Source organism: Cuculus canorus, chromosome 13 (genome assembly GCF_017976375.1).
Source record: "Cuculus canorus isolate bCucCan1 chromosome 13, bCucCan1.pri, whole genome shotgun sequence".
Classification (NCBI taxonomy): domain Eukaryota; kingdom Metazoa; phylum Chordata; class Aves; order Cuculiformes; family Cuculidae; genus Cuculus; species Cuculus canorus.
Window position 1 is genome coordinate 20133079 of NC_071413.1, and position 27656 is coordinate 20160734.

General features: G+C 41.8%; 1 protein-coding gene across 1 annotated transcript in view; it reads left to right on the forward strand.

Moving 5' to 3' along the window:
- The first annotated feature begins 9440 nt into the window (after positions 1–9440).
- BEAN1 (brain expressed associated with NEDD4 1) overlaps positions 9441–27656 on the forward strand; it is a 53369-nt gene continuing 35153 nt past the window's right edge. The window contains exons 1-3 of the mRNA XM_054078852.1: positions 9441–9697; positions 10176–10250; positions 16648–16782. Of these exons, the coding sequence (XP_053934827.1) occupies positions 9601–9697; positions 10176–10250; positions 16648–16782 (307 nt within the window). The 5' untranslated portion in view covers positions 9441–9600. The remainder of the gene's footprint in view (positions 9698–10175; positions 10251–16647; positions 16783–27656) is intronic.

The following is a 27656-nucleotide window of genomic DNA, read 5'->3' on the forward strand; positions in this document are numbered from 1 at the left end:
CTGAGGTAGTTTCAGATTAGCTCAGAAATCAGCAATTCATACTACAATTCATTTAGTTATGCTCTCTCTGCATGCCCACATTCTTAAACACAGGTGACCACCAGAGGAACAGAAAATGACGCTGACTGGGGATACCGCCCACGAGCATCACTCACAAGCCTGCGCTCAGCACTGCAGCTGCAGCCACACCAGAATACACAGCCTGGGCAAGTCCCGGGGGAGGCAGCGGGAACAGACTACAAAAGGGACAGAATTTCTGTCCACAACAGTCACAACTCGGCTTCTAGACAGTTTTTTGTTCTGCCATGACAACCACCCTTATGTTCCCAAGACCAAAGGCCTTTTAGATGTACAGTAGCTAAAGTATTATTAGTGGCAGTGAAAAATCTAAAATGAAGGAGAGGATATAGGATTTGCCCTCATCGCTTTTCCTCACAGCCGCAGAACAGAAATGCATGAGTAAATGCCATATTACTGGTGCCTTATGCTCCCAGTCACATCAGCACTGGATCACATCCTTGTTTCTGACACTGGATGATCTGAAAGGAAAAACACAGACATCTGGGACAACAGCTTTTATTTCCACAGTGTGCTTGCTTACTCTGTTGTGTAGCAGATCTGAAAAGCTAACTGCTGGAGCATATGGGAAAAAAACCATTTCTGTAGCCAAATATTCCAGAAATGAAGTAATCTCTAAACAAAGCATGGCAAGAGTGCTCAGGTCTGAAGCCTGTCAGAGTAAGCTAAACACTTCATTTATGGCGTTTCACAGATGCTCACCGTGGGACCCTTTGTAGACCTGTGCTCCCTTGGCATCTGTCTTTTTGTAGGACCTCTGAAACAAAGTAGGACTGGAGCTAATGGAGACTGAGGTCAGAATCTGCACACGATATTCATATGTGTACTTTAATGACAGCTACTTACTGATATTCAGCAATCTGAATAAAGGAGTCACTCAAATTCCAAACACTAAAATACAAAGCATATGCTGGAATTAAACACACACACGGAAAAAAGACAATTTCAGGCTAGCAACCAAAAAGCAATAAAAACCCCAACAAAACCTCATTGCCCTTTGCTTTCTTTGGCCTCTGTTTGACAGTCAGTACATTTTCAGCTAAGCTTGGGGCACATCGGGATTAGTACCATAGCCATGCTCATCTGCCCAGCTTGTAATGTAAAGTAATGAGAGCAGGAGTGGCAGAGACACAACTTGGGCTCATGTGGTTCCCACTGTTTCGGCTTTTCTATTGGGCTTTTGAGGAAAGTCAATTATCTTTTTAAGTCCTAAGGAACACAAAAGTTTCCTTTGTGACTACAAGCCAGTACTTCAAGCAGCCCATGGCGTCCTTCCGTTTCAATTACTTTCTCTTTCCTCCACTGACACTCAATCGTAGCTTTCCCCTTCAGACAGCAGCCAGTTGTACCGGCTTCTGCTCACCTGTACGCTAGAGTGCTCGTTCACAACTGCTCCTTTATAATTTTAGCCACACTTTTGAGATGATCTTGTTTTGTCAAAAGGATACGCAAAGATGAGAAAGGGCTGCAGCTCATCTCTTATACATGGTCTCACTCAACAGCCTTTCAAGGGCTGCAGCAGTCCAGTTCATCCGATTTCTTTTCGCTACCTGTTTAATAGTTTTACTACGTAATTGTTTGCTCTTTCCACTGCATTAAACACTGTGGCCAAGCTGTCAGAGACGGAGGTTTATCCTAAACCCCAGTACAAATGTTTTGTACTGTACAACCCTCAGAGTCCACTCCTGTTTCTTTGCTTTGCTCTCTTCCTTTTGTCCCCAAGCCCACCTTACATCTCTCTGCAAATGAACTGCCTAAGCCACTTAGCTCCCCTGGTTTCCCACTTCTCCGGAGTATTCATCACTGCGCTGTTCTTCCCTAGCAAATGAATTTCTCTGATCTTGACGTCTTAAATTAACTGCCAGTTTGCTTATCCTACTGGACTGGTATTTCCAGAGATTAGAACTATTAAACAAGAGAGTATGTTACATCCTTACTTTAAACATTAATAGTTTGTAACTAAACAGGTCTCACTTCATCAGTGGTGCCACTCTGCCAGGACACAGGCAGAAACACAACCTGGAGGGTGCTGGGGTTTTTTTTCCATCTATTTCACATGAAATCTGGCTGCATTTGCACTATCAATTTCTTTTTTGTCACTGGTTTCTACTTCTCATAGCAACTCCTCTTGGGCAGGAGCCTCACCATCATACATGGCTGTGCATTACTGCCTGGGCCTTATTTTACCCTCACTTTTGCAAGAACAGTTATGGTGAAACTGGGTTTCAGTTGAGCCAAGGGTACATCCCCATGTCCCTGAGCATTGTGATCTCCAGTCTGCATCCCTTCCTTACTATTACGAAAAACATTCACGGTTCCAGTGAGGAACTCTGCGCCTGTGCGTATTTATAAATTTTTTACCACCTTCCAGATGTCCCACAGATTTACAAACACTTCAGAAATAAAATAGCAATAAAATGGAGAGATACTAGTTCGTGTATTTATTGTAAAACACAAAAGACAATGAACTACAGGGTTTGTACTTCACCAAGGTGCACTATGAATTTCTTGCTAATGCACAACATTTTCAGAAAGATAAAATCCATTTGGGGTCACGTATATATTTCCTTTTGCTGCCATACTCGCTTTTACTCACTTGTACTTTTGATTTAGGTTAGCAAGCGCTTTGCTAGGTTCATATGCTTGCCTGTGCTGACGACACTGTACAGTTTGCCTTCTTCCCCAGGCCTCTCTCTCAAAAGCCTTTTAAAAAGATTACTGACAGTAAATCACAACTTTGGTGTCCATCCATAAAAAATCAAGAAATCAATCATAAAAACCCTAACCACCACAAGGGTTACACCAACCAGCAGTCTTTTCACCAGTCCATGAACCTAGTCTGTAGTACGAAGCTTCCTCTCACTTCATTTACACCGTGCAGTGCACACAAGCGAGGTTCTGCACCAAAGCCCAGTTCTGCCCATACCAGACGTGGCCTCTGCATCAAGGAACCAGCTTTCACCTCTGGTCCCCACCAACACCACAGATATCCCTCACATTAGGAACAGGTGCCAGTATTTTATGGGACTACAAGTGGATCTGATAATCCAAACACAGGATTTGCAGCACTGAGCACACTCATGTCAAAGAGTGAACCTACAACACATGAGATGTTTTGTAACGTTCTGACATGCAGAATTACTAATATTACCGGTATTATTATACACTGTGTAAGACACAATCCAGTATGTATTTCTATGTATTTGTATACATTTTAGTAACATATCCCCAGGGACACATGTGTTATCGTTTGTTAGTAATCCACTGGCCATCTTGAATCCCAAAAGTACCATTAGAACTTATAATAAGTTCATACAAGGATTCATGGAAATAAACACTGAGACTCTGACTCTGTCAGATGCTTTAAGGTCCTTGAAAGGTCAACACAAAATAAATTGCATAATTAACTATAAATTTAATTAAGGAGCCACAGAATGAGGGAGAAGAACATTGAGATCAAATTTCCCCTTCTACATCCTTTAAACATTAACTCAGTTGGCATCAGGAAGATTGAAATCACAGACAGTCAGGGGAAATGTTATTGGCTTTTCAAGAACCATCTTAGACCAAATTATTTCCTAATGCATACATGAATATTAAAAAAACCTATACATACAGAATGCAATGATGGCATAATTTACCATACTCCTCAAAAGTCTGCAAGCAGGTGAATAAATTAAGAAATTAAATCTGGCCCCATTCCAAAGTCTTAAGAGCGTCTTTTATTCCATAGAAAAAGACAGTTGGTAGCATTATAAATCAGAAAAATAGCCTCTGAGTATGTGGGTGTGACATAAAACTCCTGCAGAGTACTTTCTGGATGTAGCAGCTACAGAAACAAAGCGAAGAGCCTCTTCGTTCTAGATCTCATTTCTTCCCATGGCACAGAAAAGACTGCAGCTTTGGCCTTTGGGCCAAATATTTTTTATTGATATATTTCACCTGCATAAATAATTGAAAATTATTTTTTCCTCTTGACAGATTTTATGCCTAAAGTGCTAAAAATCACTTGATTTAAATCTCTAGAAAATATTTTTCAAAATAAATGTACCTGTCCTATAAATGCTAACTGAAAAAAAAAAGCTGCACAGTTACTTCATATATTTAAAATTCCATCTTTTTCATTAAAATAGCTTTTAGCACAGAGGAATTCCCTTTTGTTAGTAATTCTACAATAAGTCCAAAATAAAAAAATCTTTAGGATCTTGCTGGGAATCCATTTTACTCCGATCATGTTCAAATCTGTGCTTAAAAACTGCTAACCTGAAAACTGTCTTCCCCACAGCATTTCTTAGAAATGTGATTTAGTGAATATTACATTAAGAAAATAATTTTAAAACCTAACCACTCATCCTAACCCTTCAGGAATGCCATTCACAACAGATCTCAAAACCTTAACCGATTTCATTGCTTCCCATTAGCCCTACCTGAAAGACAGCAGAAAAATGGAAAAAAGACAACCATGAAAATGAAGAAAGTAAAATGTAGGCACTGGTACAAGAAATCCTTAAGTACCACATGCAGAGTGGCCAGAACAAAGGAAATTATACTGTGTTTGTGCTAAAACCCAAGCTACTGTATGCATGTACTATCCGAGATTCTCCCGTTTAAAATAAAGTAAAACCCCTGCCCATGTGAGGCCGATCCCACTCACTATAGTCAAGGCAAGCAGCTCCACAGGCAGGGAAATAATCTCTTGCATAAGGCAAACAGGAGCTGCCTTGAACCTGAAATTAGCCAGAACTGCTTCTCTTCACATTCAGCAGCGAGTGGGCTCATCGATTGTAAGCGCAGCACTTAACATCAAACAACCTATACTGCAACAACATCCAAAAATACATGTTGCTTATAGTCACGATACAGAAATGTAAAAGGGTTTTGACTTCTATAAATGGGCCCAGTGTAAAACCAGTTATTGAACAGAAAAAAAAGACTTTCCAAACCACTCTTCAGCAGAGGCTCAGCTCAGCTAAGCAGGTTCCAATACAAACCCAACACCTCTCTCCTGTGAGAACAGGAACCAAAGCTGGATCCAAAAAATCACTTCAGAGGAGTGACAGACACAGAGTACTCGATCCCTGCCTTCCACCTACCAATGAATTAGTGCCCTTAATCCAGCAATATAAGGAAAAAAATCACTATGAGGATAGTTTTTATGGCAGTAGAGGCCAGAGATTTTTGAGTCTCCCACCTCAGAGATATCCACGACTCAACTGGACAAGGCTCTGGACAACCTCCTCTAACTGGATCTGCTTTTACTCAGAGGATGAACAAGGCAGCCCCCAGAAGCCCCTTCCAACCTACACTAAGATCAACAGGAAAAGTCTTCAACTGAATGATGGGAGCAAGGAGAGCAAAAAATAATTCATGGAGTCATTAAGGTCAGAAAAGACCTCTAAGCTCCTCCAGTCCAACTGACGCCCAACACCACCGTGGCTGCTGAACCATGTCCCAGAGTGCCATGTCTACATACTTTCTGGACCCCTCCAGGGATGGAGACGCCCCCACTGCCCCGGGCAGCCTCTGCTGGTGCTTCACCACTCTGTCAGTAAAGAAATATTTGCTAATATGCAATCTAAGCGCACAATCCAATTAGTGCACAAATTTATGTCTACAAGGATCACTGCTGCTCCATTCTTTAATGGAATATGACGTTAAAAATATCTGAAAAACATTTTCAAAATTTGTGAGGCTTTTCACAAAAATTAAGCTGAAAATAAAAGTTCGGCGTTAAGACTCTCCATACAAGAATGACTGTCTTTTCTCGTATTTTAAGTACGTTTTTGAGAAAGCAAAATGAACATCTGTGGGGCTTTTTCAAAAGAGAATAATACGAAAAATTTTGCCTGAAAGGAATCTTTTTATTACATTCCAGAATACAGCGAGCTGTGAAAAGATGAGATGCTTCCTATCAAATTCCAGTCCCTCTTTTCCCGATCTCTTTTGTCTTTAGCAGATTTAGGCAGCTTGGTAAAACCAATAAGGTCAAACCTCAGCCCAGGGCCTGGTGTAAGTGGCTTGCCAAGACAGGGGAGAGCTCTGGGAATGCCCGGCACTGCCGGCCTAGCGCAGGTGCAGGGCCAGCTGAGCCACAGGACCCTGTCCAAGAAATGGGAAGGGGAATCTATCTGCACACAGGTGGGGATGCGGCTCCTACAGCAGCTAGCACTGACGAAAGCTCACTGCTACCAGGTCAACACCGTCCCCACCAACCAGGCATATTTTCTACACAGAAAAGACTTGCTTGTTCCCATAAATAATAATTAATCAACTCTGCTCATCCTGAGGCGTTTTATCTGAGACTAATTGCATAATCCAACTGAACTGACAGTGATTTGATTACCACCTTTTCCTTAAAAAAAAAAAAAAGATGTGATGAACTGTATCCCCCAAATGTCTCGTTACTAGTACATGAAAATTCTCCACTGAAAATAGAACTCATTATAGAAATAAAATTTACTTTGCCTTACAAAAAATTGGCTGTCACAAGAAGTCCAGGTGGGTAGCACAGCAGCTACCACACTTGAGTTCAGCAATGAGCTCCAAGCACCTGAAATGAAGCCACAGGAGGCAAAAAGCTGGGTTGAAGGCTGTCACTTCAGCAGACTGCACTGACAGTACAGTTCTATAATGAAGTCCCTAGAACGAAGAAAATGTAAAATCATCCAAGAATAAAATTATCTGTCTCCAGCAAGGGTTTCTCACTCATTTCAACTTATCAGTAAATTGGGAAACATCCACTGAGGATGATGACTCGGTACAGTTCTGTCCATAAGGAATGCCACTCTGAACTCCACCTAAATACACTTGAGCTCCCTGCATCTAACGACCGGGGAAAAAACTTTCTCGAGAAAGTGACAGAGTTGAGATTGGACACATAGGCCGTAAACCACCAGAGAGAGATGCTGCTTTGTTCCTCCTTAGTTCGTGATGCTATGAGAAAGACAAGTCAACCCAAACAGATGCTGGAAATCTTGAAAATTTTTATTGTTGTTCCAGATCTCCCAAATAAAGGCCCTGAGACTCCTCCATAATAATTCATTCATTTGTGGAAAATTTTCTTCAACACAAATCTATTTTAATTAAGCAGAACAGATGCAGCAAAAAGAAACAGGTAATAATGTAAACCACTCAGAATACCATCCCGGCACAACACAACGCTGCTGAGGTACTGCACAAGTGCACCAATGACAGTCTGGCGTGAAGTCTGCAGCACAGCCAGGTTTCATTCAGGGGCACAGCTGAACGAGAAAAATAGGAACCCGTGAAAAGCTGAACAACACATGGGATAAAAGGGGAAAGCTGTGCACGCGATACAGACTTGGGAGTTAGCAGGGTGAGTAAAATCTACAGCATTTCAGTGATTCCAGAGGAGCACGCTGAGCACCGATATGTACCAACACAGTCACTGTAAATTGTGAGGGTATTTCTGCCATCTTTGACGGATGGTAGGTTGTACTTTGTGTTGTCTGACCCAGAAACAAATGTTCTCTGCCTCAGAAGTAGCTGCAATTCCTACTGGAGATAAAGGACAAGTCTGTCACAGAAAGGGGTTTGAAGTCAAGTTTAAATAGGGATTTTTTGCAGAATTGCCAAACAAAGCAATTTCCCTGCATCCAAAGGAAGTTGTATAGATCTCTCTATTTGCCACAGTTTGTCAGCTTATGTAGTTGTCAATTGTACAATTAGAATTGTCATTATTGTAAGGGTGGATTTTTCAGTCAAACGTAAGACTTCAAGTCTTTCAGGATTAAAGTTAATAATACTAGTACTCTACCTAAATGTAAGGTCCCGTTTGGGAAAGACACCATCACCAAAATTTGCGTAAGTGCTAAATATTAGAAATTTCTGAAATATAAAGTGTAGACAATATTTTAACACTCTTGCGTACATCATTACATGCATACGCTACTCTTCATATATAGAATGAGGCCAAGAGAATAGATACATATTGGACAGGCTGAGAGAGTTGGGGTTTTCAGCCTGGAGAAGAGAAGGCTCCGAGGAGATCTTATAGCGACCTTCCAGTACCTGAAGGGGCTACAGGAAAGCTGGAGAGGGACTATTCGTAAAGGCTGGTCGGGATAGGACAAGGGGGAACGCGTATAAACTGGAAAGCGGCAGATTTAGACTGGACATTAGGAAGAATTTCTTCACCATGAGAGAGGTGAGGCCCTGGCCCAGGTTGCCCAGAGCAGTGGTGGCTGCCCCATCCCTGGGGGTGTTCCAGGCCAGGTTGGATGGGCCTTGGGCAGCCTGAGCCAGTGGGATGTCCCTGCCCATGGCAGGGGAGTTGGAACTGGATGATCTTTAAGGTCCCTTTCAACCCAATCTATGATACTATGATATCCAAAAAAACTAACATAGAGAAAATCAGCTTTTTGTCTGTGTGTGAAGATCCACATCTTTATGCCATAACTAAACAACGAGCTTTAAAATGAAGTCATACAGTTTCCATTTGCTAAAATGATTGAAGAGTCTGTCAAATAATTAGATATTCTGAGGGGTTGAAGAAATCAATCGTAAGGTAACTTTTGCAGCAGTGCTTTGAGGGATTTTAGAGTAGAGATGTGTTAAGTGAAAACCGAGATAGTTCAGTTTTGGTAAAAAGCCATAAGTAAACATAAATGTCCAGTAACCATTCTTTTCAACTTAATGCTTACGTGGATTTAAACAGAAAAGACAAAAAAAAAAAAAAAATTAAAAAAAAGGTGTTCCATGACAGCAGGAAGCTCTTTACAGAAAGGCCAGAGCTCACAAGCTTCACATCCACCCCAAACTTCATGAGAACTCTGAATGCACCACTGCTGAACCAAAGAGAAATGAAACAGCCCAGATATTGACGGCAAAGTTGTTCCAGCATAAGGAACTCGCTCACCAGACTACAGAGCCACCCTGGGGCAGAGGAGTCAAGGCACAGTGCCTGTGCCCCCATGGAGCATCCAGGCCTTTCCGCAGTCACAAGTCCCAGCAGCGGGACCACTGTGCCAGCGCCTGTAGGGCCACTGTGTGCCGGGGAGAAAGAACCGTGCAATCACAGAATTACCAGGTTGGAAAAGACCGCTTGGATCATCGAGTCCAACCATTCCTATCTGCCACTAAACCACGTCCCTGAGCACCTCGTCTCCCCATCTTTTAAATCCCTCCAGGGATGGCGACTCCCCCCCTCCCTGGGCAGCGTCTGCCAGGGCCCGACCACCCTTTCCGTGAAAAATTTTTTCCTGATATCCAGTCTGACCCTTCCCTGGCGCAGCTCGAGGCCATTCCCTTGTCCTGTCCCGACACTGGGGAGAAGAGCCCAGCTCCCTCCTCTGCACCCCCTCCTTTCAGGCAGTTGTAGAGAGCCATGAGGTGTCCCCTCGGCCAGTGTAACTCCAGCTGCCAGTTGAAGCTAAGCAGAACTCTGTTCCCAAGCAAACCCAGCGGCTGGCAGGACGCGCCGAGGACAAGGCTGTCTCTGCGGCAGCCCTCGGGGTGCGCTCCGCGGGCTCGCCGCGCCCCTCCCCGCCCCGCGGCTCCAGGATGCTGGGAAGCAGCGCGCTGCGCGGCGGGCTGGGCGGCCCGGGCCCGCGGGGGGGGCCGCGGCGCATGGACAGCACGGCGGCCGCGCTGGGCTCGGGTAAGGCTGCCCGCGCCGGGAACCCCCGCCCCGCGCCGAGGGCTCCGCGCGCAGCCCCCGCCGAACAAGTTGGCTGCGGCGCGGCGTGAGGCCTCCCGGGCGCCAGGTGCGGCGGAGCGGGGACGGTCCCCGTTCCGGTCCCCGTTCGGCGGGGCGGGTGCCCGCTCCGGCGCGGGGGAGCGGCTCACGACAACAACTACCATCTTTATATAACGCGTTCCTGTTTATACGTGGGGGGCTGACTCTTCAGAGGCGTTAAAGCCCTACAGAACATCGTTTCCTGACCTGGAGCGGTTCCTGGAAGTCGGGAGCGATGACTTGTTTGGGTTTTCACCCCGTTCAGCCTCACCCGCGCGTCCGCTGGGGCTGCCGCGCGGAGTGGGTGCGCGCTGGGCGCCCCGCGTGCCCGCAGCTGGCACCCGCTGCCCGGCACAAACAAACTGCTAACAAGGACCTCGTTTTACATTTTTCCCCACAGTTCTTATCTTCCATTTTCCTCTCATCTCTGGAAGCTCCATCCGAATTGGAATAGGCAGCAATTATTCCAGTCCCTGTAAGTAGTCTCTTTTTTCTTCTTTAACTGCATTAACAGCATGCCCTGCGGTCATGTAAAGCTGTAGGAATAGTATATTTAAAGTCCTCCAGCAGATACACATCAATCCATTAAAAAGCAAATAGCTTCCTGACTAAAAAAACAACCGAGTTAAGGGAAATGGGCTTACCCTTGTGATCATTATACAGATAAAACCCACCAAAATGAGGGAGAGAACTGTCTGAAATAGAGGACCATAAAATTAGCGTCAGGTACAAGTACTTCAATATTTCCTTTTGTTAAAAAAAGAAAAATCCCTCTTTTCAGCATTGTCTCCCATAATAACAAATTAGCACATTGCTGCTAAACTGATTTACAAATAGAGCACACTGACATAAGTCATGATTTATATCGTTTTGGCACTCACTAGTGAAACAAATGCAGCTAAAAATTAATTCCAGACATTAAAATAAAACAATTCCTGACACCTGACTGACTTTTGTCGTTACTGCATCAAAGTTGTTTGAAAAGGAAATGACATTATAGGAGTCAGCTGTGCCCATGTCGCTGGTCCTGCTTTGGCAGAAAACCACATGTACGCAGGGAGGCAGAGCAGTGTGTCCAGTCTCTTAGATGACAGGATGCATAATGATAAAAATATATGCCCAACATTTAAAACAATCAAGATACCTCTCAGAGCAAGTGCTGCAGCTCAAGAAAAGCTGTGCTGAAATGTGTAACTAGACTGTGACTTCAGTAACAACTCTTAAGTTAAGATGCCCATCATGGGTGAGAAATTGTATGAAGCTTAAAGAAAGAAAAGGGAAAAGTTATCTTGTTTCCTTTGGAACATATATAAAGGAACAGGAAAGTCAGGCAGCTGCTGTCATTCACTCAACATATTACCAAGTTTGCTGCCACAACCCACCAACTTGGAGACATTAGTGATAGCATCAAGACCGGCTTCTGCCAATGCTCAGTATTTGTAGGATCTAACCCCAAGAGCACTTTGGCAACTGGTAGTAGAGTTTGGTAGGTAAAGCTGAAGGCAGTGCAAAACCAATTAAATGCAAAGTGTTGTCTTTTCGATTGCCTGGTAATCCTTTAAACTCCTAGAAAAAAAACAATTGGACTCAAGAGCAAGTGCACAATTAGTCGCTGATTAAAATTGTTCCCACTCTGACTACTTAACAGATGACCAGCCGGCATCACCCGAGTCAGAAAACGCACACGAACAATACAAAACTGACAGTCAACTGTACATGCTTACATTAGTGTAGCTCCATGTATCAGTCTGCTCATTTAGTAGTGAAGTGCCTGAAGTCTTGGCAAAAAAAGAATTGTACTGTGCTTCTGTTGTTACAAGTCAATATTGAAAAAATGCCATTTATTTCCCACAGAACTGTTGGTTTTAAATTGTGCATGAGATGATACTTCATTACATATGTAGCCAGTATGAGTTTAGTTTGGCGGTTCATGTCAGAATAACGTCCTTTCTTATCCATTCTTCACTTTCATGTTCCTTGACCGTTGAGCTCAGGTTCTTGCCTACCACTGCTCCTTCCAGAGAGACCACTTCATGGCAAGACAACTTTGTGCATTAACTTCAGATTAGTGGGGTTTTGTGACAGAACTGTTAGAGCAAACAGTTCAGAGTAGTCCGAGTCTTGCCTTAATTTCCAAATGGGTGCTTATGTCTCTTCAAAGTAAGTGTTCTTAAGACAATGTTTTTGTCTTATTTTGACCTTAAGTCAGTACAGTTCAGCCAGGCCTGATGTTCTGGCCTCCCGCACAAGGGCAGTCATGTTTAATGCCTAGAATGTGAACTGTTCTACTGACGATAATAGATGACAATAGTAACAAAGTACCAGGTGGGCAATAGGCCAGAAAACCCAAACAACAAACCAGACTGTGGCTTGTGGTACACTTTTATGGTGAACGTGGAAAGAGACTGGTGTTATCTCAAGCTGTCCCTGTGTCCTCCAGGAAGGAGAATACAGAGTGGGTTCTTCAGCTGTACAGAATTCATGTCTGCCAGGTGCTGGAGCTGTTTGCTCTCCCAGCACCAAATTTCCTAAGCAAGCACAAAGGCCCAGGAGCAGGACTGCAGCTTTTCTCGCACAGAGTCAGCCATGCCTCATGAACACTGCATGTCATAGAGAACAAAGGGGTGAAGCCAGGCAAGCCAAGTCTGGGCAAGCTAATCATCAGGAGTGGACCTCTGGGACTTCAACCACACAGCACCAAGGCAGGCTGACAGTTCCAGCATTTAATGGAACTTTCAGATGAGAAATAAAATTTGCCATTAGCTTTGTTGCTTTAGATGTTTCTGACAGAAACATTAAGTTTTCTTTGAAGAGTGTTTTTTGGTCAGGTACATTTGGTTGGTTTTTAAAGTAAAAACTCAAAATTATCTTCAGGAAATATTGGTGACAATGAGTATGAGTCACTATTAATCAGCAGTCATGAACCTCAGTCAGTGTTTGTGATACTTAACTGAAGGGGACCCAAAACTGGCAGAGAAATGAAATGGCAGACAAACAGTTCTACCCAAACCGCCTTCCCCTCCCGCATGCCACTGCTGCCTCCTCCTCCTCCCCAGCAATTGTGAGATTCGTCTCTGAAGAAACTGATTTTAAGCACAGGTAAAAGCAAAGAAATCAACTGATTTTTCAGTCAATTATCCAGACTGCCAATACACATCAGTTATTCTATAAAGACAGTTATTTTACCACTATTAAGTGACTATAGAATTATGTACTTACACATTAGTAAATCTTTATGATAACTGTATTGAACTATGTCTCTGCCATTACATCTAAAAGCACAAGGATTGTCCAAAGATATGTAAAACGTTTATCTGGATGCATGAATCAGGAAAAACAAAACTATAATATATGTAGACAGCATTTTAAAATCTAGCATTAAGATTCATGCGTTCTAACCTTTATAGATTTACAAAGTTAGTAAACAGAATTATCTCACAAAATCGAGGAGGAACAAAAGCATTCATACTGTAGCGCTCTTCTCTTTCTGCATGAAAATCCACCTACACCAGACACAAGGACATACTTCCTACAAAGGACGAGTGCAGAAAACCCTGATCCCAAGACCAGCAGGCCGTTGAGTGGACACAGGCCACTGTCCCACAGCATTGGGCTCCTGCTGCAACAGCACAGCTGGCTGCCAGCCATGTGTGACTGACTGCAGCACCGCTAGCTGCACTCTGGGACCCCAGGACAACAGCGGAAAGTAGAACACGCTTCTACTCAAACAGGGAAATCTTTCTGTACACAGCAAACACAAATCTCTCTCTCCATTGCTGTAGACTGGGGAGTCTGTAGCTCTTGTTCTTGATGGAAAATCCTGTATTTTCCCCAGGATGGTCTCCAACGTAGCCAGTTTAACCCAGCTGTCTAGAGGCCAGTACTCGGTGAAGGGAACTTCACATTCGTATGCACAATCAGAGCCTCTTGCCTCAGTTCAAACAGGTGAAGAACTGGGTGATTCAGGGCTTGCGTAAGTATCTTACCAGTGGTTCTGCTGGCTGCACCAGCTCTGAGACATAGAGAAAGACAAGAGATTGCTTCTAACCTGTGCATGACGGCTTTGCTGTGCGCTGGTGAGACCACACCAGGAAGTTTATGAGACAGACTGACAGATCTGCACGTGGACTTCTGCACCCCACAGCAGAGCATTCCTTCGCACTCGCAGAATGCATTGAGAAGCAGCAGTGATCAAGGCACAGACATCTCCTGCCCCTTACCAGTCTCTCTTCTCTAACAGAGAATGCCAGAAACCATCTATGTCTGTGACGCCAGGCAGCGAGGGAAACACGTGCTCTAGTTGCCCCCTCTTCTGAGTGCACAGCGAAGTTTAATCCTCAGAATCATCTGCTCTTTCTTTCCCGTCACTGATGTTTTCCTCCCCAAGTGTGGATGTTTTGTGAAGGCACCCACCTCTCCCTACAGGTTTACACGCTGCAATTCAGGCTCTAATGACTCCAGCTGTGCAGAAGGGAAGGATACCACCAGAACCAGACCTCAGAGTTCTTTGTTGTTCTCCCCTAATAAGTTATATCCTGCTCAGTATCTTTCTGCCATCAATCTATTTTATGATGGCTTGAAATCATCTGAGTTACATCAAGAATGATTTTTTACATTTATTAAACTGGAATCTGCACTAAGGAAGGTAACAGCTTCTCTCCAAGCCTGATAATTTCTCATCCTCTTTTATGAGGATGTAGGCTGACAACTCCAAATCATTCATTTCCACTAGTTTCAGCAGCTTCCCCCAACTCCTACCTCTCATTCTTGATTTTTTTTAGCAGTGAGAAGAATAGATTAAAATTCTTTCCGATGCAACTACTATGCAAAAATACAGATTATCATCCAACCCAAGCCCCTATCATATAAATGGAAACAATGCGTTAAGTTTTTGAAGGGGATTGCATCAAACAAGCAGCCGTACTGAGAAACCTTTCAGAGATGATAGTTTTAGAGATTCTGAGCACCATTAACTCTTGCAGTCTGACATGTCATTATTATATACTGACTGTAATTGAGCCATAGGTTCAAGCACATGAAAATGCAGTAGATGCACAAGTGTCTTTATGCAGAGCATATTTCAAGAAGAGGTAGACAACTAATTGATAGTTAGCTTTTGATAAACCTACTTAACAAGTCTCTATCTTCAGATGTTTGGAAAATTTGGCCTTAAGAACAGAGCTGGCAGAAGCAAGCAGTTCACTTGGCTTGGACAGCACTTACTCAAACAGGGATTTCAACTCCAAGACTTAATACATATCTTGCTACAACTTCCCGAAATCTCTCAGAGTGATTTTTAAAATAATGACATTGAGACACCTACAGCCATAAAGGACTCGTGCGAAGATAATTCACCGGAGGCCATTCCAGCCAAAGCCACTCAATCACTGTCTGTTCTTAATGCAAATAGTGCTTCTGTGACACTGTGTTTCTTTGGCCTCTTTAATTCTAAGTTTCTTATCTTTTAATTGCTGTTTTTAGTTGCAAGTGTGTTAATCCCCTTACTTCTATCATTAAAATGAGGACTTCCATTTGTTTTCTATCTTCATTAGAAGCACTATCAAAAGAAAGAGAAATACATACAGGTTTTGGGTTTGTTTTTTTTTTAAAAAAAAATTCTGAATCTCTCCTATTGGCAATTAATCTTTTTTAGTTTTATGGTTTATGGGAAGCAGCTCTGTAAGCATTTGATATTTACAGGTTTTCAGCATCCTAGCTTTAATTTGAATTACCTGCAAAACTGTTACAGGATTACTTATACCAGTGCCACGCGGACACTTAAGAGACCCAACTGAGACTGAAGCTTTATCGTGGTAGGTCCTGCACAAAACAACTGGCCTTGTCCGTCCAGACTGTAGTAGTCTAGATAGCGAAACAGTTGGGAAGAGGAAAAAAAGGTTAGCAGAAAAATTAATTGCTGTAGATTACATAGCAATTTAAGAAGAAAACATAGCTGTCCTGGCTCCTGGATTAGTGTCTGTCCATTACCTAGCAGTGACTCTTGCTAACAAGATACTGCACTGGCTCTTTTCTCTTGTAGCATCATTTTTTTCATCCAATCTCATATCTGTCTTTGTTCTTGGGGCTGAAGGGGCAGACTCCCTCCAAGACGATTTCCAGAATATTTATTCTACTTTTACTTTTTCATATGATTACTTTATGCAGCTGAATTAATTGTCTGCAGACAACCTGTTGTCCATCAGGCTCAGACCTGATGAAGAGAAATAGTCTGAAGTTACACCTAACTTCAACTTTCAGTTTTCCCTAACTTACGACAGAAAAGTAATTAAAGCTGGCCAGTCATGTTTTTCTGTGTTTTAAGTTGCTCACATAAAGTAACCTGAATATAGCTCTAGTACTCTAATGAATTTTAAAGCTGATGTACCAAGATTAGTCAAAAAGCCCTTCCTCGCTCTATCACACTGATTAATTGTCAAACGGGAAAGGGATTGTGAGAGAGTTCTACTTACCAGCTAAGAAGTACCTATGCAAGATAGCTGATATCTTTTTTCCTGTCATTCATCCATCGTGTGTTAGGCTGGGGCAAAGATGGATTGTTTTGGTTTGGATATTAAGGCATGGCAGTCAGTCAGGAGGCTGGGTGCCTCAGACATGGTACCCCTGTGATTCCTCTGCTGTGCTTCACCTAGACCTCATTTGGCTTGAAATCTTTCTTTAAATAATCAGGAACAGTGCAGAAAAAAACTGTTTTGAGTCTGAGACACTTTTCACATCTGACAAAGAGGAGAGAGTGTTTTCACCCACCAAGGGCTTTCGGAAGTGGTAAGACTGACTTGCAGTAGGCATGTGGGCTTTGTTACTCAGCAAGGAGTTGCTTGTTACACAAAGTCATCTCTTGTTTCTCATTTCAGATGAGCAGAGCGTTCTGCCATGTAAAAAAGAAGAACTGCAGTGTGGTGACGGACTCTGCCTCTTAAACTGGCTGCGCTGTCACTACAAGAAGGACTGTGGCAGAGACTACATGTCCATCAAACTAACATGCTCCAGTGAGTTACCTTTCACTCTCCTCAGTCATGACACAATGTCCTTTCAATGTGAATCTGTTTTCTCACTGAATCAGTGTTTGTAGCAATATTCTGTTCTAAATGTTAGATTTGATCTGGTTTTGCAAGGATATCAATATTTAGAGGTTTATTTATTCATATATGTCTAAGTCATTTATACTGCATGCTGATTTCAAGTAGCACAGTAGACAAATACCAGCGGTGGTGGGAATGGAAGGTTTGGTCAAGCTCAGAATGCATTAAGCTAATAGATTGTGAAGGCTGCTGCTCCGAGATGCCAGCTGAGGAGGGAAAAGAAAAAAAAAATGCCTAAAAAAGGCAGTCGTCATTGCTGGAAACAATTAGACACTGGCAGCTCTACAGAGCAGTGGCTGCTGGCTGGGCATTTGGGAATGTTAATGTGAATAAACAAACAAACCGCCAGCTGATTAAAATGATACTTGGGCAGGGGAGAAGCAAGACTTACTGTCAAGTCAGAGATACTCAGTGCATTATAGGAGTCATAGGGTAACTTCTGTAAACAGGGCACATGGTTTTACACATTTGTTTTAGAACCATATCTGTTGCAAATAAGTTGGAGGATTTTGGATTAACAAAACTGTGTGGTAATCTCAGCAACTGCTGTTTACTAGCAAACTTGGCGATTTAACCACCTCAGCTTTTTCTGTTCCTTTTTGCTCATTATGCTTGTTTGTTCATTTCAAGCTACAATTCTAACTCCGAAATCTTCATTTTAACATACCCATTTTGTAACTATAAATGCGCAAGAGGGGATATTAGTTTCAGACCTCTATTCTACATGGTACAAATATTTGCAGAGTTGTGATTTTTAGTTAATACGACATTGTACACAGAGGAAAGGAGCAGCAATTTTGGAGAAAAACCAGACGTTACAATGGGGAGAGCAGGTTGCCAACTATTGGCAATACACTTCAGATGAAAGTAAACCAAAAACTGAGTTTTATGATTGAGCCAAGTGCACTCCATTCTCTAACAGGCATTCAGATGCATGGAGGCGAGAGAGAGCTAATCCAAAGTAATCGTCTGAAACATGCAGAGTGTGGGCAGCAGCCCTCAACTTCAACTGTTTGGTCCACACATCCGTGCTGGTCACAACCCCCTGCTTGGTGTTACAGGGGAGTTCAAGCACTCATGCAGCACAATCACTCTGTAGATCATAGTCCATGAAGTAAAGCAGGATTGTGTTTGAATCCACGGAGCACAACAGATGATTAGTTTATAACTGAGAATTCAGAGGGGCTACAGTTAACGTGCGTGGGAGGACACAGAAAACCTGAATTTAGGCAAGACCTCATGTTCTTATGCTCTTAATTCCTAATCAGCAGAGATCAGAGCTAGACATGTGGGTTGTTTTTTTTTCTGTGAGAAAACACACTGGAAGCGGTCACAAGAGATTTAATGGGAACGCATCAGTTCTGATGATCATATGAAAACCCTTCAGCAACTCACATGGCACATAGGCGTGCGTTATTTTCTGCTGTTGGATACAGGTATGCATAAAGTAACTAGTGAAAGGCAACAAACCCTTTTTAATATATGTAAATATAACTTTTTTCCTAGATGCAAAGCTGCCAGTTCAGTGTTTATAAAAAAAAAAAAAATGACAACAATGAAGGCTGACAAAAAAACTAGTCAAATAGTCAAAGGTTTGCTCTGAATGCATCACAGTAGTTAAGAGCTCAAAAAACCAAAGCCAACAGATCATTCACAATGCTTGCAGAAGCACACACAAATCTGAAGTTGCCTAGAGGAAAAATTCATTATTTTTCAATGGAAAGACTGATTTGCTGTTCACAGCTGAACCCAAAAGCAGAGTGTCATCCAGTGCAGCACTAGCATCTGTCGCTTTGTATATACCTAACAGACACAGAATGCTTCAGACAAGACAGGTGCCAAAGCACCTCTGTCGTGTGTTGGTTTTGCTGAGTAACAGTGAGATCTGTTAGAAGATGAGCACCAACAGAATATCTACACCAAACGCTATGCAATTAGATCTGGTGTGCCGTGTCCCTCAGCCTCATACCATCCGGAATCATGCTGCTACCTGGTGATAAAGGAGATAAAGGACAGGGCAGTGGCAGAGCTGAATGGGATTCAAAAGCTCACAGAGAGGTTTCCATATGCAGTTAGCATTTACATCAGGAAGTCACATCAGAACATGTGGCTAAAAGAGCACCAGAAAAACTTACTTGTGTATTAAGAAAAATCCCTTTGTGACTAACCTATAGGTAATATTGTACAATATGTATATATACATATTGTACATATGTATACATGTACACAAATATGTATGTATCATTATTCTTTTTCTTTCTAAAGATAGAGGGACTCCACTTGAATTATTTATTGTTCTTACTTCTAACTTTCTGCTTTTGTAATACTAACATCTAAATACATAGCTCATAAATTAGAAAATACTTCCCTTCATTTGGTTCAGTTCATCCTAATATATTTTAGAATTTCTTGGCAGGATCCAAGAAAGTGTGATGCCGGCTGAATGCAGCAGCTGAACAGTGTTATTATACCTTCGAGCCATAAAGCATAAGTGAAAATACTAGGCTTTTACATATTAGCTATCATTATCATGTCTCATACTATACTTGTTAAATTTACTTCACAGTTAATGGCATCTCCATTCAGAAATTTAGTTATCTTTTTATTTTGGCCAAGAAAAAACTTCATGTACTTCATATGAAACCCATACACGGTGAAAAACCAGGTACCAAGAGGGATGTGCAGATCCCTTATTGCATATTTTCTGTTAAAGCACTAGAAATAGACCTCTTCAAAGCTTGTCTCAATAGTATAACCTATCCATTGCTTACTTTGTGTGTCCTTGGACAACTGTCATGCTGTTTAAGGAAACTGATGAAAAGGAAACTGATTACAAATGCAACTATATCTCTCATATCAGAATGTTGTTTTCTTATTTTGATGTCTTCGAAGACATGAGGATTGTCACTTCTTTAAAAATTTGAAAGGATTTTCTATAGAAAAATAGTGTAGACTTATTTTCATACAATTATTTCAACAACCTACAACACTTTTCGTAACTGTAAGTCACTTAAACTTGTTTTTTAACAACAAGCAGTTGTAGCATACTACAGAGCTACCGCTGTCAAACTGTCACTAGTAAAACTTGCATGGCCATCATCTGCCCTTGTGTACTTAGAGGCCACACCTGCAGTCCCCTGCTCTCTCACACACAAAATGCCAGTGACAGTTTTGACCACCTGCTAAATTTCTGTTTCTTCAAAGACAAAAGCTGACCTAATGTTTTCTGAGTCAGAATTGCTCAAGAATCAACTGTTCTCTAAGCAACAAAATTTAAAGACTAGAAGTGTAACTATTAATGGGAAATCGGAGTTAAAATCTAGAAAACAGCAGCCTAAAGACTGTAAAGCCTTTGGGATCACAGTGTCAAAATGCTGGCAGCAAGCTGTGCTATCACAAGTCTGTACGTTTCTGAATGCGCATTACTAGTGTGCAGTAGAGCCTATTATTGCCTGTAGTTATGATGAATTAACTGGAAAGGAGGAGGAGGAAAACAGCTGTTGTCTGGGCTTTTTCAAACCCAAACAAAAGATATAGTCCAAATTTCTGCCATGCAGTATGGTATCTCTTGACTAAAAATAACTCAATGTATGCTAAGCAGATGTTAGTTGTTAATTTTTTGAAATTAGTTTCCATTGGGGTGGAAGTTTATAAATTCTCATCATAAATCATAATGTAAAACTAGTATATAGACAGGTTAAAATTTCCATGTTTTTCATGTTACAAATGAATAATTTCAGCATAAAAAAATGAAGAAAGCAAAGCCATATTCTATCCTTAGAATCGTCCATGAAAACAGCCTTTGTCAAAGTTATTCTTAATGATGAAAACTGAAAATTGTGATATGCTGGAATTTAAATCCCTATTTCTTGCTTAAAGTAAATTGTTGTTGGAGTAATGTTTTTATCAGTGATCTAATGCTTACAGCCTGAAATTATTCAGAGGCCAGTGATAAACTTAAGCCTAAAATCTTACTAAGATTTGAGAGGATCTACCGCGGTGTACAGTACTTCACCTGGCATTTGTATCCTGCAGCTGCAGACCAGCTCCTTTCTCCACATTGAGCTACGTCTTTTAAAGACAGTGCTGCCACAGTTGCTCTAACGAGAAGGAATCATCACCATAAACCAGCTGGAGCACTCCCTAATCTCTGCTAAAACAAAACCAGCTAGCAAGAATAGCTTTATACGTAAAAAGGGGGATTGAATCAGCTCCTTGGACTTCGCCAGCAGCTTATTAGGCAGTTTTCTGTGAACTTCAAGAGTTATGGGGAGAGTAACTCCTCACAAAAGAAGAAAAACTGTCACAGGGAAGATGGTAGTGTCTTCATAAGGGTCTGTTCTGGTTGAGGCTTAAAGCTTGACCCTGGGAAAGCAGGCTCCGGATTACTTCCTGAGCCTAAACATTCCTGAGTACAGGACGTCCACATATTGTACCTAGATACAGAGGGAAGTGTCCATAAACGCTGTTCGGATCACAATCCCTGCTTCTGATGGAAGGATTGAACATAGAAGCGTCCTGCACAGTGCTCACAGGACAGCAAATGGACCCTCTGAGTACCATTCACAAGACTGTTTTCCATGTAATTAGGAAAGCGCTTTTGTGATAGAATCAATTAATTACATTGCCAAGCAGCTGGTGTCAAATAGTGTGCAGATGTCTGTTTCTTAAATTCATTACATGGAATGTTTGTCAAAGTGCAAAAAACTTTCAGTGCTTATAACATGCTTTACTGCGTTATTTTATTTTGCTCTATTTTAATTTTTTCTCACTTCCTTTCCCCACCTCTCACTTTCTCAAAACCCAAGATACCTCTTAGCAAAGCTAAACAGCAGTAATAGTGTTGTTTCTACATGACAGCTAGTGGTTACACAGCACATAGACCATAAAAGACACACACATCAGGACTGTACAGTAGTTTTACTTTCAGACATAATCATAGAATGTCCTGAGTTGGAAGGAACCCACAAGGATCATCGAGCCCAACTCCTGTCCCTGCACAGGACAACCCCAACATTCACACCATGTGTCTGACTGAGGGCATTGCATACATCGTAAATACATCAACATGCATCAAACTGCAAAATGAGAGCCTTTTCAGATGCTCCTGAAAAGCAGCACAGGTCACTCCCCAGTAAATACCTGCAATCACGACTTCGGCACTTGGTTGTTCCTACTCAGAGGCAAGTCTGTTGTCAGCCTTTGAGATCCCAGGATTTTGGTGGACTGCAGCTAAACCGAGATTTGCAGGGAAGCTGAGCACATGCAACTTTATTTGGCAAAGCTGGAATAAAACAGCAATTCAGTCTCAGCTATCAACTAATAGAACAGTCACCTAGAAGAACTGGGATAAAATATAGCCACCAAAGTAAAACAAAGGGATGTCTTTCCTATTGACCCAGCATCCCATCAATCTGAAAAGCTATGGTTGTCTTTTTTTGAAGCATGGTGGGTTTATTTTTTTGCTTTGGAACAGATTAGATTCTTTCAGACAGTGCTTAGGTTTAAACTAGAGCTCTGGCGTGAGTAAAAAAACCACACAACTACAGATTACAGAATCCAAAAGCACAGCAGACTGGGCTTTGTGCAGGTTTAAAACCAAAAACTTCTCCGTAGCATACCCATTAGAACGTGCAAGATCTACTTCATAACTTACTGGCAGTACATCACCCATAGAAGTAGGCTAGTAACAAAGTGAAAAGGAAATGACTTTCAAATCGCCGCCTCTCCACTGTGTCATTAATGCCTAACCTAATGCCTGAATTTACATACTTAGACATTGAGAGGAAATAAAATTATGACCTTTTGTTCTAGCATTTATAAAATCAGATACAATGGTGTCCATAATGGGGGCTCCCTGTACCAGTAACCACCACCACATGGTCTCAGTATTCATTTAGAACAAGATATTGCTTTGTACCAGCTATGTATCTTCAGCAACAGGAAGAGCAAAGGAAGAAGAGACGCTAAGAAATAAGTACCTAGTAAAGGAGAAAACCAAAACTGACTGCTCTTTCACAATCGTATTACAACAGTTTCACTATCATGGAGCCCACTGAAATCTCTTGTGGTCCACTGCTGTAAGACAGGAATGAGACCAGTATATTTTGTGCATATCCACCCCTACTGTGGGCAGTCCAGTCACAGCGGAACTCTTCACATTGTTACTTGTCCAGTTACGAATGAATGGCAGAGACATTCAATGCTTCCTCTTCAAGACCGTGAGAAAGAACCCAGAGGGTTCACACACAGAATGGTGGCTATAAAGGAAAGAGAGCCTATGGTATTTTACACAGCTATTCAGACCTAGGTGTTTACGGGAGAAGCTTTGCAATTAGCTACGGTAAAGTGAATTTTCAGAGAATGGCATCAGGAAAATCTTGGGTCCTCAAAATCAACATCCACAACATCTACTGAGAGTAAGAACAGACTTCCCAGTGAGGCTGTATTCCAGAAGAGATTTCCATCATACATTTAGTAGTAGATTGCTACAGGATGGAAAATATCCATGCTATTGCCACAAACCATTGTCCAGTTCTGGTAGGAGAAGCCTCAACAAGAATAATGCAGGATAAGTTCTTTTGAGAGGAGGGAATCTCTGTTCTTTTTGAGCACCTCACACATTCAGTTCCCCAACCATGGCTTCTTGGCATTATGGTAACATAAGTAAAGAATAACAGCACCAGTCAGTGCGTTGAGCTGTTGCTCAAATATTCCTAAACCACTGCTTATGGCATCACAGTAATCAACAACAGCCTGACATGCTATGTGTGCACATTCATAGAGATGATTTTTACACAGCCAATGGGTCGTGTGTGCATACACATATAAACACAGTTCTGCAAAAAAAGCTGCCTTAATGTAGAAAATTAATTCCTATTTTGTTTTTTTCTTTCTGTTGCAGGATTGTAAGTCCCCACAATTCCGTTAATTTTTACCCCCCATAGTTACTTGGCTTTCAGAGACAAAACTGTTATTTCCTGAGCTTACCCTTGGAGCTTAACTTTAGCACTTAAGGAGCAAAATAGTGGTATAAAAGTATTTCATGTAATACGCAGTTACTGTGAAATTCAGCCTACTGGGAAAGAATATCAACTATTTAAAGTGTATTTCAAGTATAAATCTATTTGCTATTCCTTCCTCTATCAATCAACCAGAATTGCCACGTGAAATAATCCATTCTTGGATCTTCCTTCCTCTCTCTTTCTCTCCCTTTCTTGTGCTCTCTTTTCTTAACTTGACCAATGGTGATTTTTTTTCCTGTTAAATCCTCTTGAACCATCAGCAGAACCACAGTTAAGTCTTAACAAAAGCATTATACTGCACATTCTCAAAGGAAGCTGAGAAGCAATACATGAGTTTGTTCCACTTGGGAAAACAAGCTACTGTTTCCCTTGCTATAAGAGAAAAGCCAGTGTACAATTTTGTTCGAGGGTTAACCATACATTTCTCAGAAAATACACTAAGTAAGGAAAATAGTGTAGACTTGTAGCACTTGAGATGTACTTGCTTTCACCTGCTTTTCTTCCAGTCTTCTGGACAACCACTTAACAGAGAAGTTCACATGCATACAAAGCTTTTAGCTGTCTTTTAGTGTCTCAAATTATCTATGTGCTATTTTGTTAAGGCAGTATTATCACACCTAGAGGCTTTCATGAAACCATGAGAAAGTATTATTAAAGGCTAAAATTCTGCTTCAGATTCAAGCATATATTTTCATGGGAACCAAAGGATTTGCCCCACTGAAGCCAAAGATTCTTATAACCTGGGCAATCATTGTTCCCCCTTCCAAGGGTTGCATGACAGTGTCCTTCATACCAAAGAAATTGTCTTTTATGTCACTTGATACTTCTTTTTTTATCATCTTTTTATCAAGGCCTCACTTCTTTGTCCATAGTCTCTTTATAAATAAATAGCAGAATCCAGCTTTCTGGCACATTAGCTTTACAAACCGTGAGTTAGTGGTAAAATTCTAGATAGAGCAGAATTAAGAGTAAGATGAAAAATACAGAGCAAATAGAAAACAGCCAACAGAGCCAGACGGCATAAAGCCTCCTTGAAATCCCAAATTCAAATATGCCTTAAGTCACCACTGCAATAATGTGGTCGGTTTCAGCTGAGTGCCTAACAGAAGGGGCTTGTTCATATCATTACACTGCATGAGAAGTGTCTATAGCTGCCAGGCTTTGTTCCAGAGAGGAAAGCAACAAATAAATGCATGTTAGATATAAATACATAAGCAGAGTGGGAATAAAAACAGGTAATGGTAGACAAACTATTCTCCTGGTCTGTCTTACTAAGCATCATTGGCGACAAATGTTCAAGGCCAGGCTGGGTGGGGCCTTGAGCAGCCTGCTCTAGTGGAAGGTGTCCCTGCCTATGTCAGGGGGGTGGAACTGGACGATCTTTAAGTCCCTCCCAACACAAACCATTCTACAATTCATTCTATGATTCTATGACTCTCATAAACAGTAATTCACAGAAACAGTAAATGCAGTTTGTAAATGAACGAAACCCTGATGACAGCCTGCTCTGAGGAGAGCAGTAGAAGTAACTGTCAGTCCTTCTGTGGGGGAGAGCCAGAGAAATGTTCAAACCTGAGAACGGAAGACTAAGAGTTTCAGCTATAATGCAAATGAAGCTTCTGGCCTAAAGCACTAATAAGATCTTCACCATCTTTGTAACACTGCACTTGCCATAACAGTTACATGGGAAAAAACTATTCTTTGCTGGGAATTAAGCATCCTTTGTAACAAACATTAGTGCAGTTACAGGGGTAGCCTTTGTTTTCCATTCATTCAACTTTCTGGCCCCAGAAGTACTGTATTAAATTGCAGTTGAATTTGTTGGGGAGTTGTATGTGTCTGGTGTGGCTCTCCTGACTTGTGCTGACATAGTAGTTTGTGCATCTGCTCTAAAAACAAGGCCTGGGGACCCATCCTGGGTGTGCTCTAGGAGCAAGGTCACGTTGCCGAGTCTGCTCCCAGTATGAAAATGTTCTGGGGAAGGGGTTTATGCACTCAGTGTACTGTATGCCATGGCCATAAAAAGTTGTGATGGTTAACTCAGGGAAGGATGTGTTTCCACATGGGGGACAGAAATGGTTAAGGCTAGCGTTGCTTTCTGTGTGCCTCCACTAGCAAAGCCGCAAGTCTGCTGCTAAACACAGAAACAGCCATTCCGGGGAATTTCCCAGCAAAGAGAAATGTCAGAACTGACACAATGTTTGCAGTAATAAGCTGTGTTGGCAAAATTCTTGTAGATGTCACCAAAATGTAAATGAACTTCGCTGACTCAGGGAAGCAATTTCCAGAAGAAAGAGACACAGAAGTTATTTGCATTTAGCAGGGGATTACAAATATCATTGTTCTCTCTCCTCCTTTCAGACTGAAACTGTTGGCTCAGTGTCAGCAGTGCAGAGTTGCATTTCTCTTTCTTAAAATTAGTTTAATACCAAGAGAATAAAGCATGTATCCCTGCGCTTGTCAGCCAGCACTTTTTTTCCACACTCTCTGCTGGAGTCCGCATTCTCAGCACTAAGAATATAGTATATTAAATAGTATAGCAGAAATATGTAGAAGTACATAATCGTTGCAGAAGCAAAGAGGTAGTCGATGAAAATACAAGACGGCTTCATCATCGCAACAAGATACAGTGAAGTCAGTCCCCAAACTTTTGTTTGGTTGCAGTCATCCCAAGTATTACTTTGGAGATAGCAGTTAGCACAGACTTCACAAAGTACTACAGAAACTCCATTCTGGACATACTCCATGGAACATGATTTAACAAGAAGGACAGAAAAGTTACCTCATGATAAAAATGCATGAATGAGACCCTTTTCTGGTCTGGAAAAAGGAAACATAATAAGGATAAAAAAAAATAAAAATCAAAAGGTTTCCATAGCGAGTCTCCCTTTTCATGCTTTCTATCTTCACATAATCCTGGTAATACTAATCATAAGTAAATGCTCAGCTTAAGGAAACAGCATGCTGGTGATTCATCCCTCTTCCACAGGTCATAGAAAGTACAGGAAGAATATGCAGAGTTAGAACGTGACTTAATGCGGAGCACAAGACAGACCATGTGCTGCAGAAAGTGTCAGTTGCGTTTAACCTGAATCACAAGACAAGTGGAGGAAAAGCAGAGCTAAGGTGCTGCCCTTTTGATTGTTGACTTAGAAAAAAACATTCGATTAAAGCACCAGTGTGCTCACATGCCTTAGTGTGGCATTTCACAGCCTCGGTGCCTCCATCTCCTCACGAGTCTGCGCAGCAATGTGAACGCTGCTGGCCCTTGCAGGAGGCACACAATGAAGTGTTCTTGTGACAAAACTACATTGTATTTGTACTACTCAAGGCCAGCGTGGGGTTTCATGACTGAACAAGCCAAAAATAGGAGTCTCAGTCTGGATGGGCTAAAATTTTGCACGTTTAATTTCTCATTTGATGCCTGACAAATTGACGTGACTCACAAAAGATGCTAACAGCTTAATGATTTGGTGTTGGGGAAAACGCTACTCACTAGCACTTACACCATGCCTTCCCTTTGAAAAAGGATGAAGAATTAAGACTCTGGATGCCAAGTTCCTGATACATTATCCTTTCTACCAGGAAAGAAAGAACTACGTTTGATATACAGAGATCGCACTGCCAAGCTCAGCAAGCACCATATCCTTCCCATGGTGCAGGACACTATTTTATCCCAGCAGGGAGTTAACGTAATGTAAAGTCCACAGATTTTCCTTCTGTAACCCAAAAGCCCTGTGAGATGTTGAACAGGGA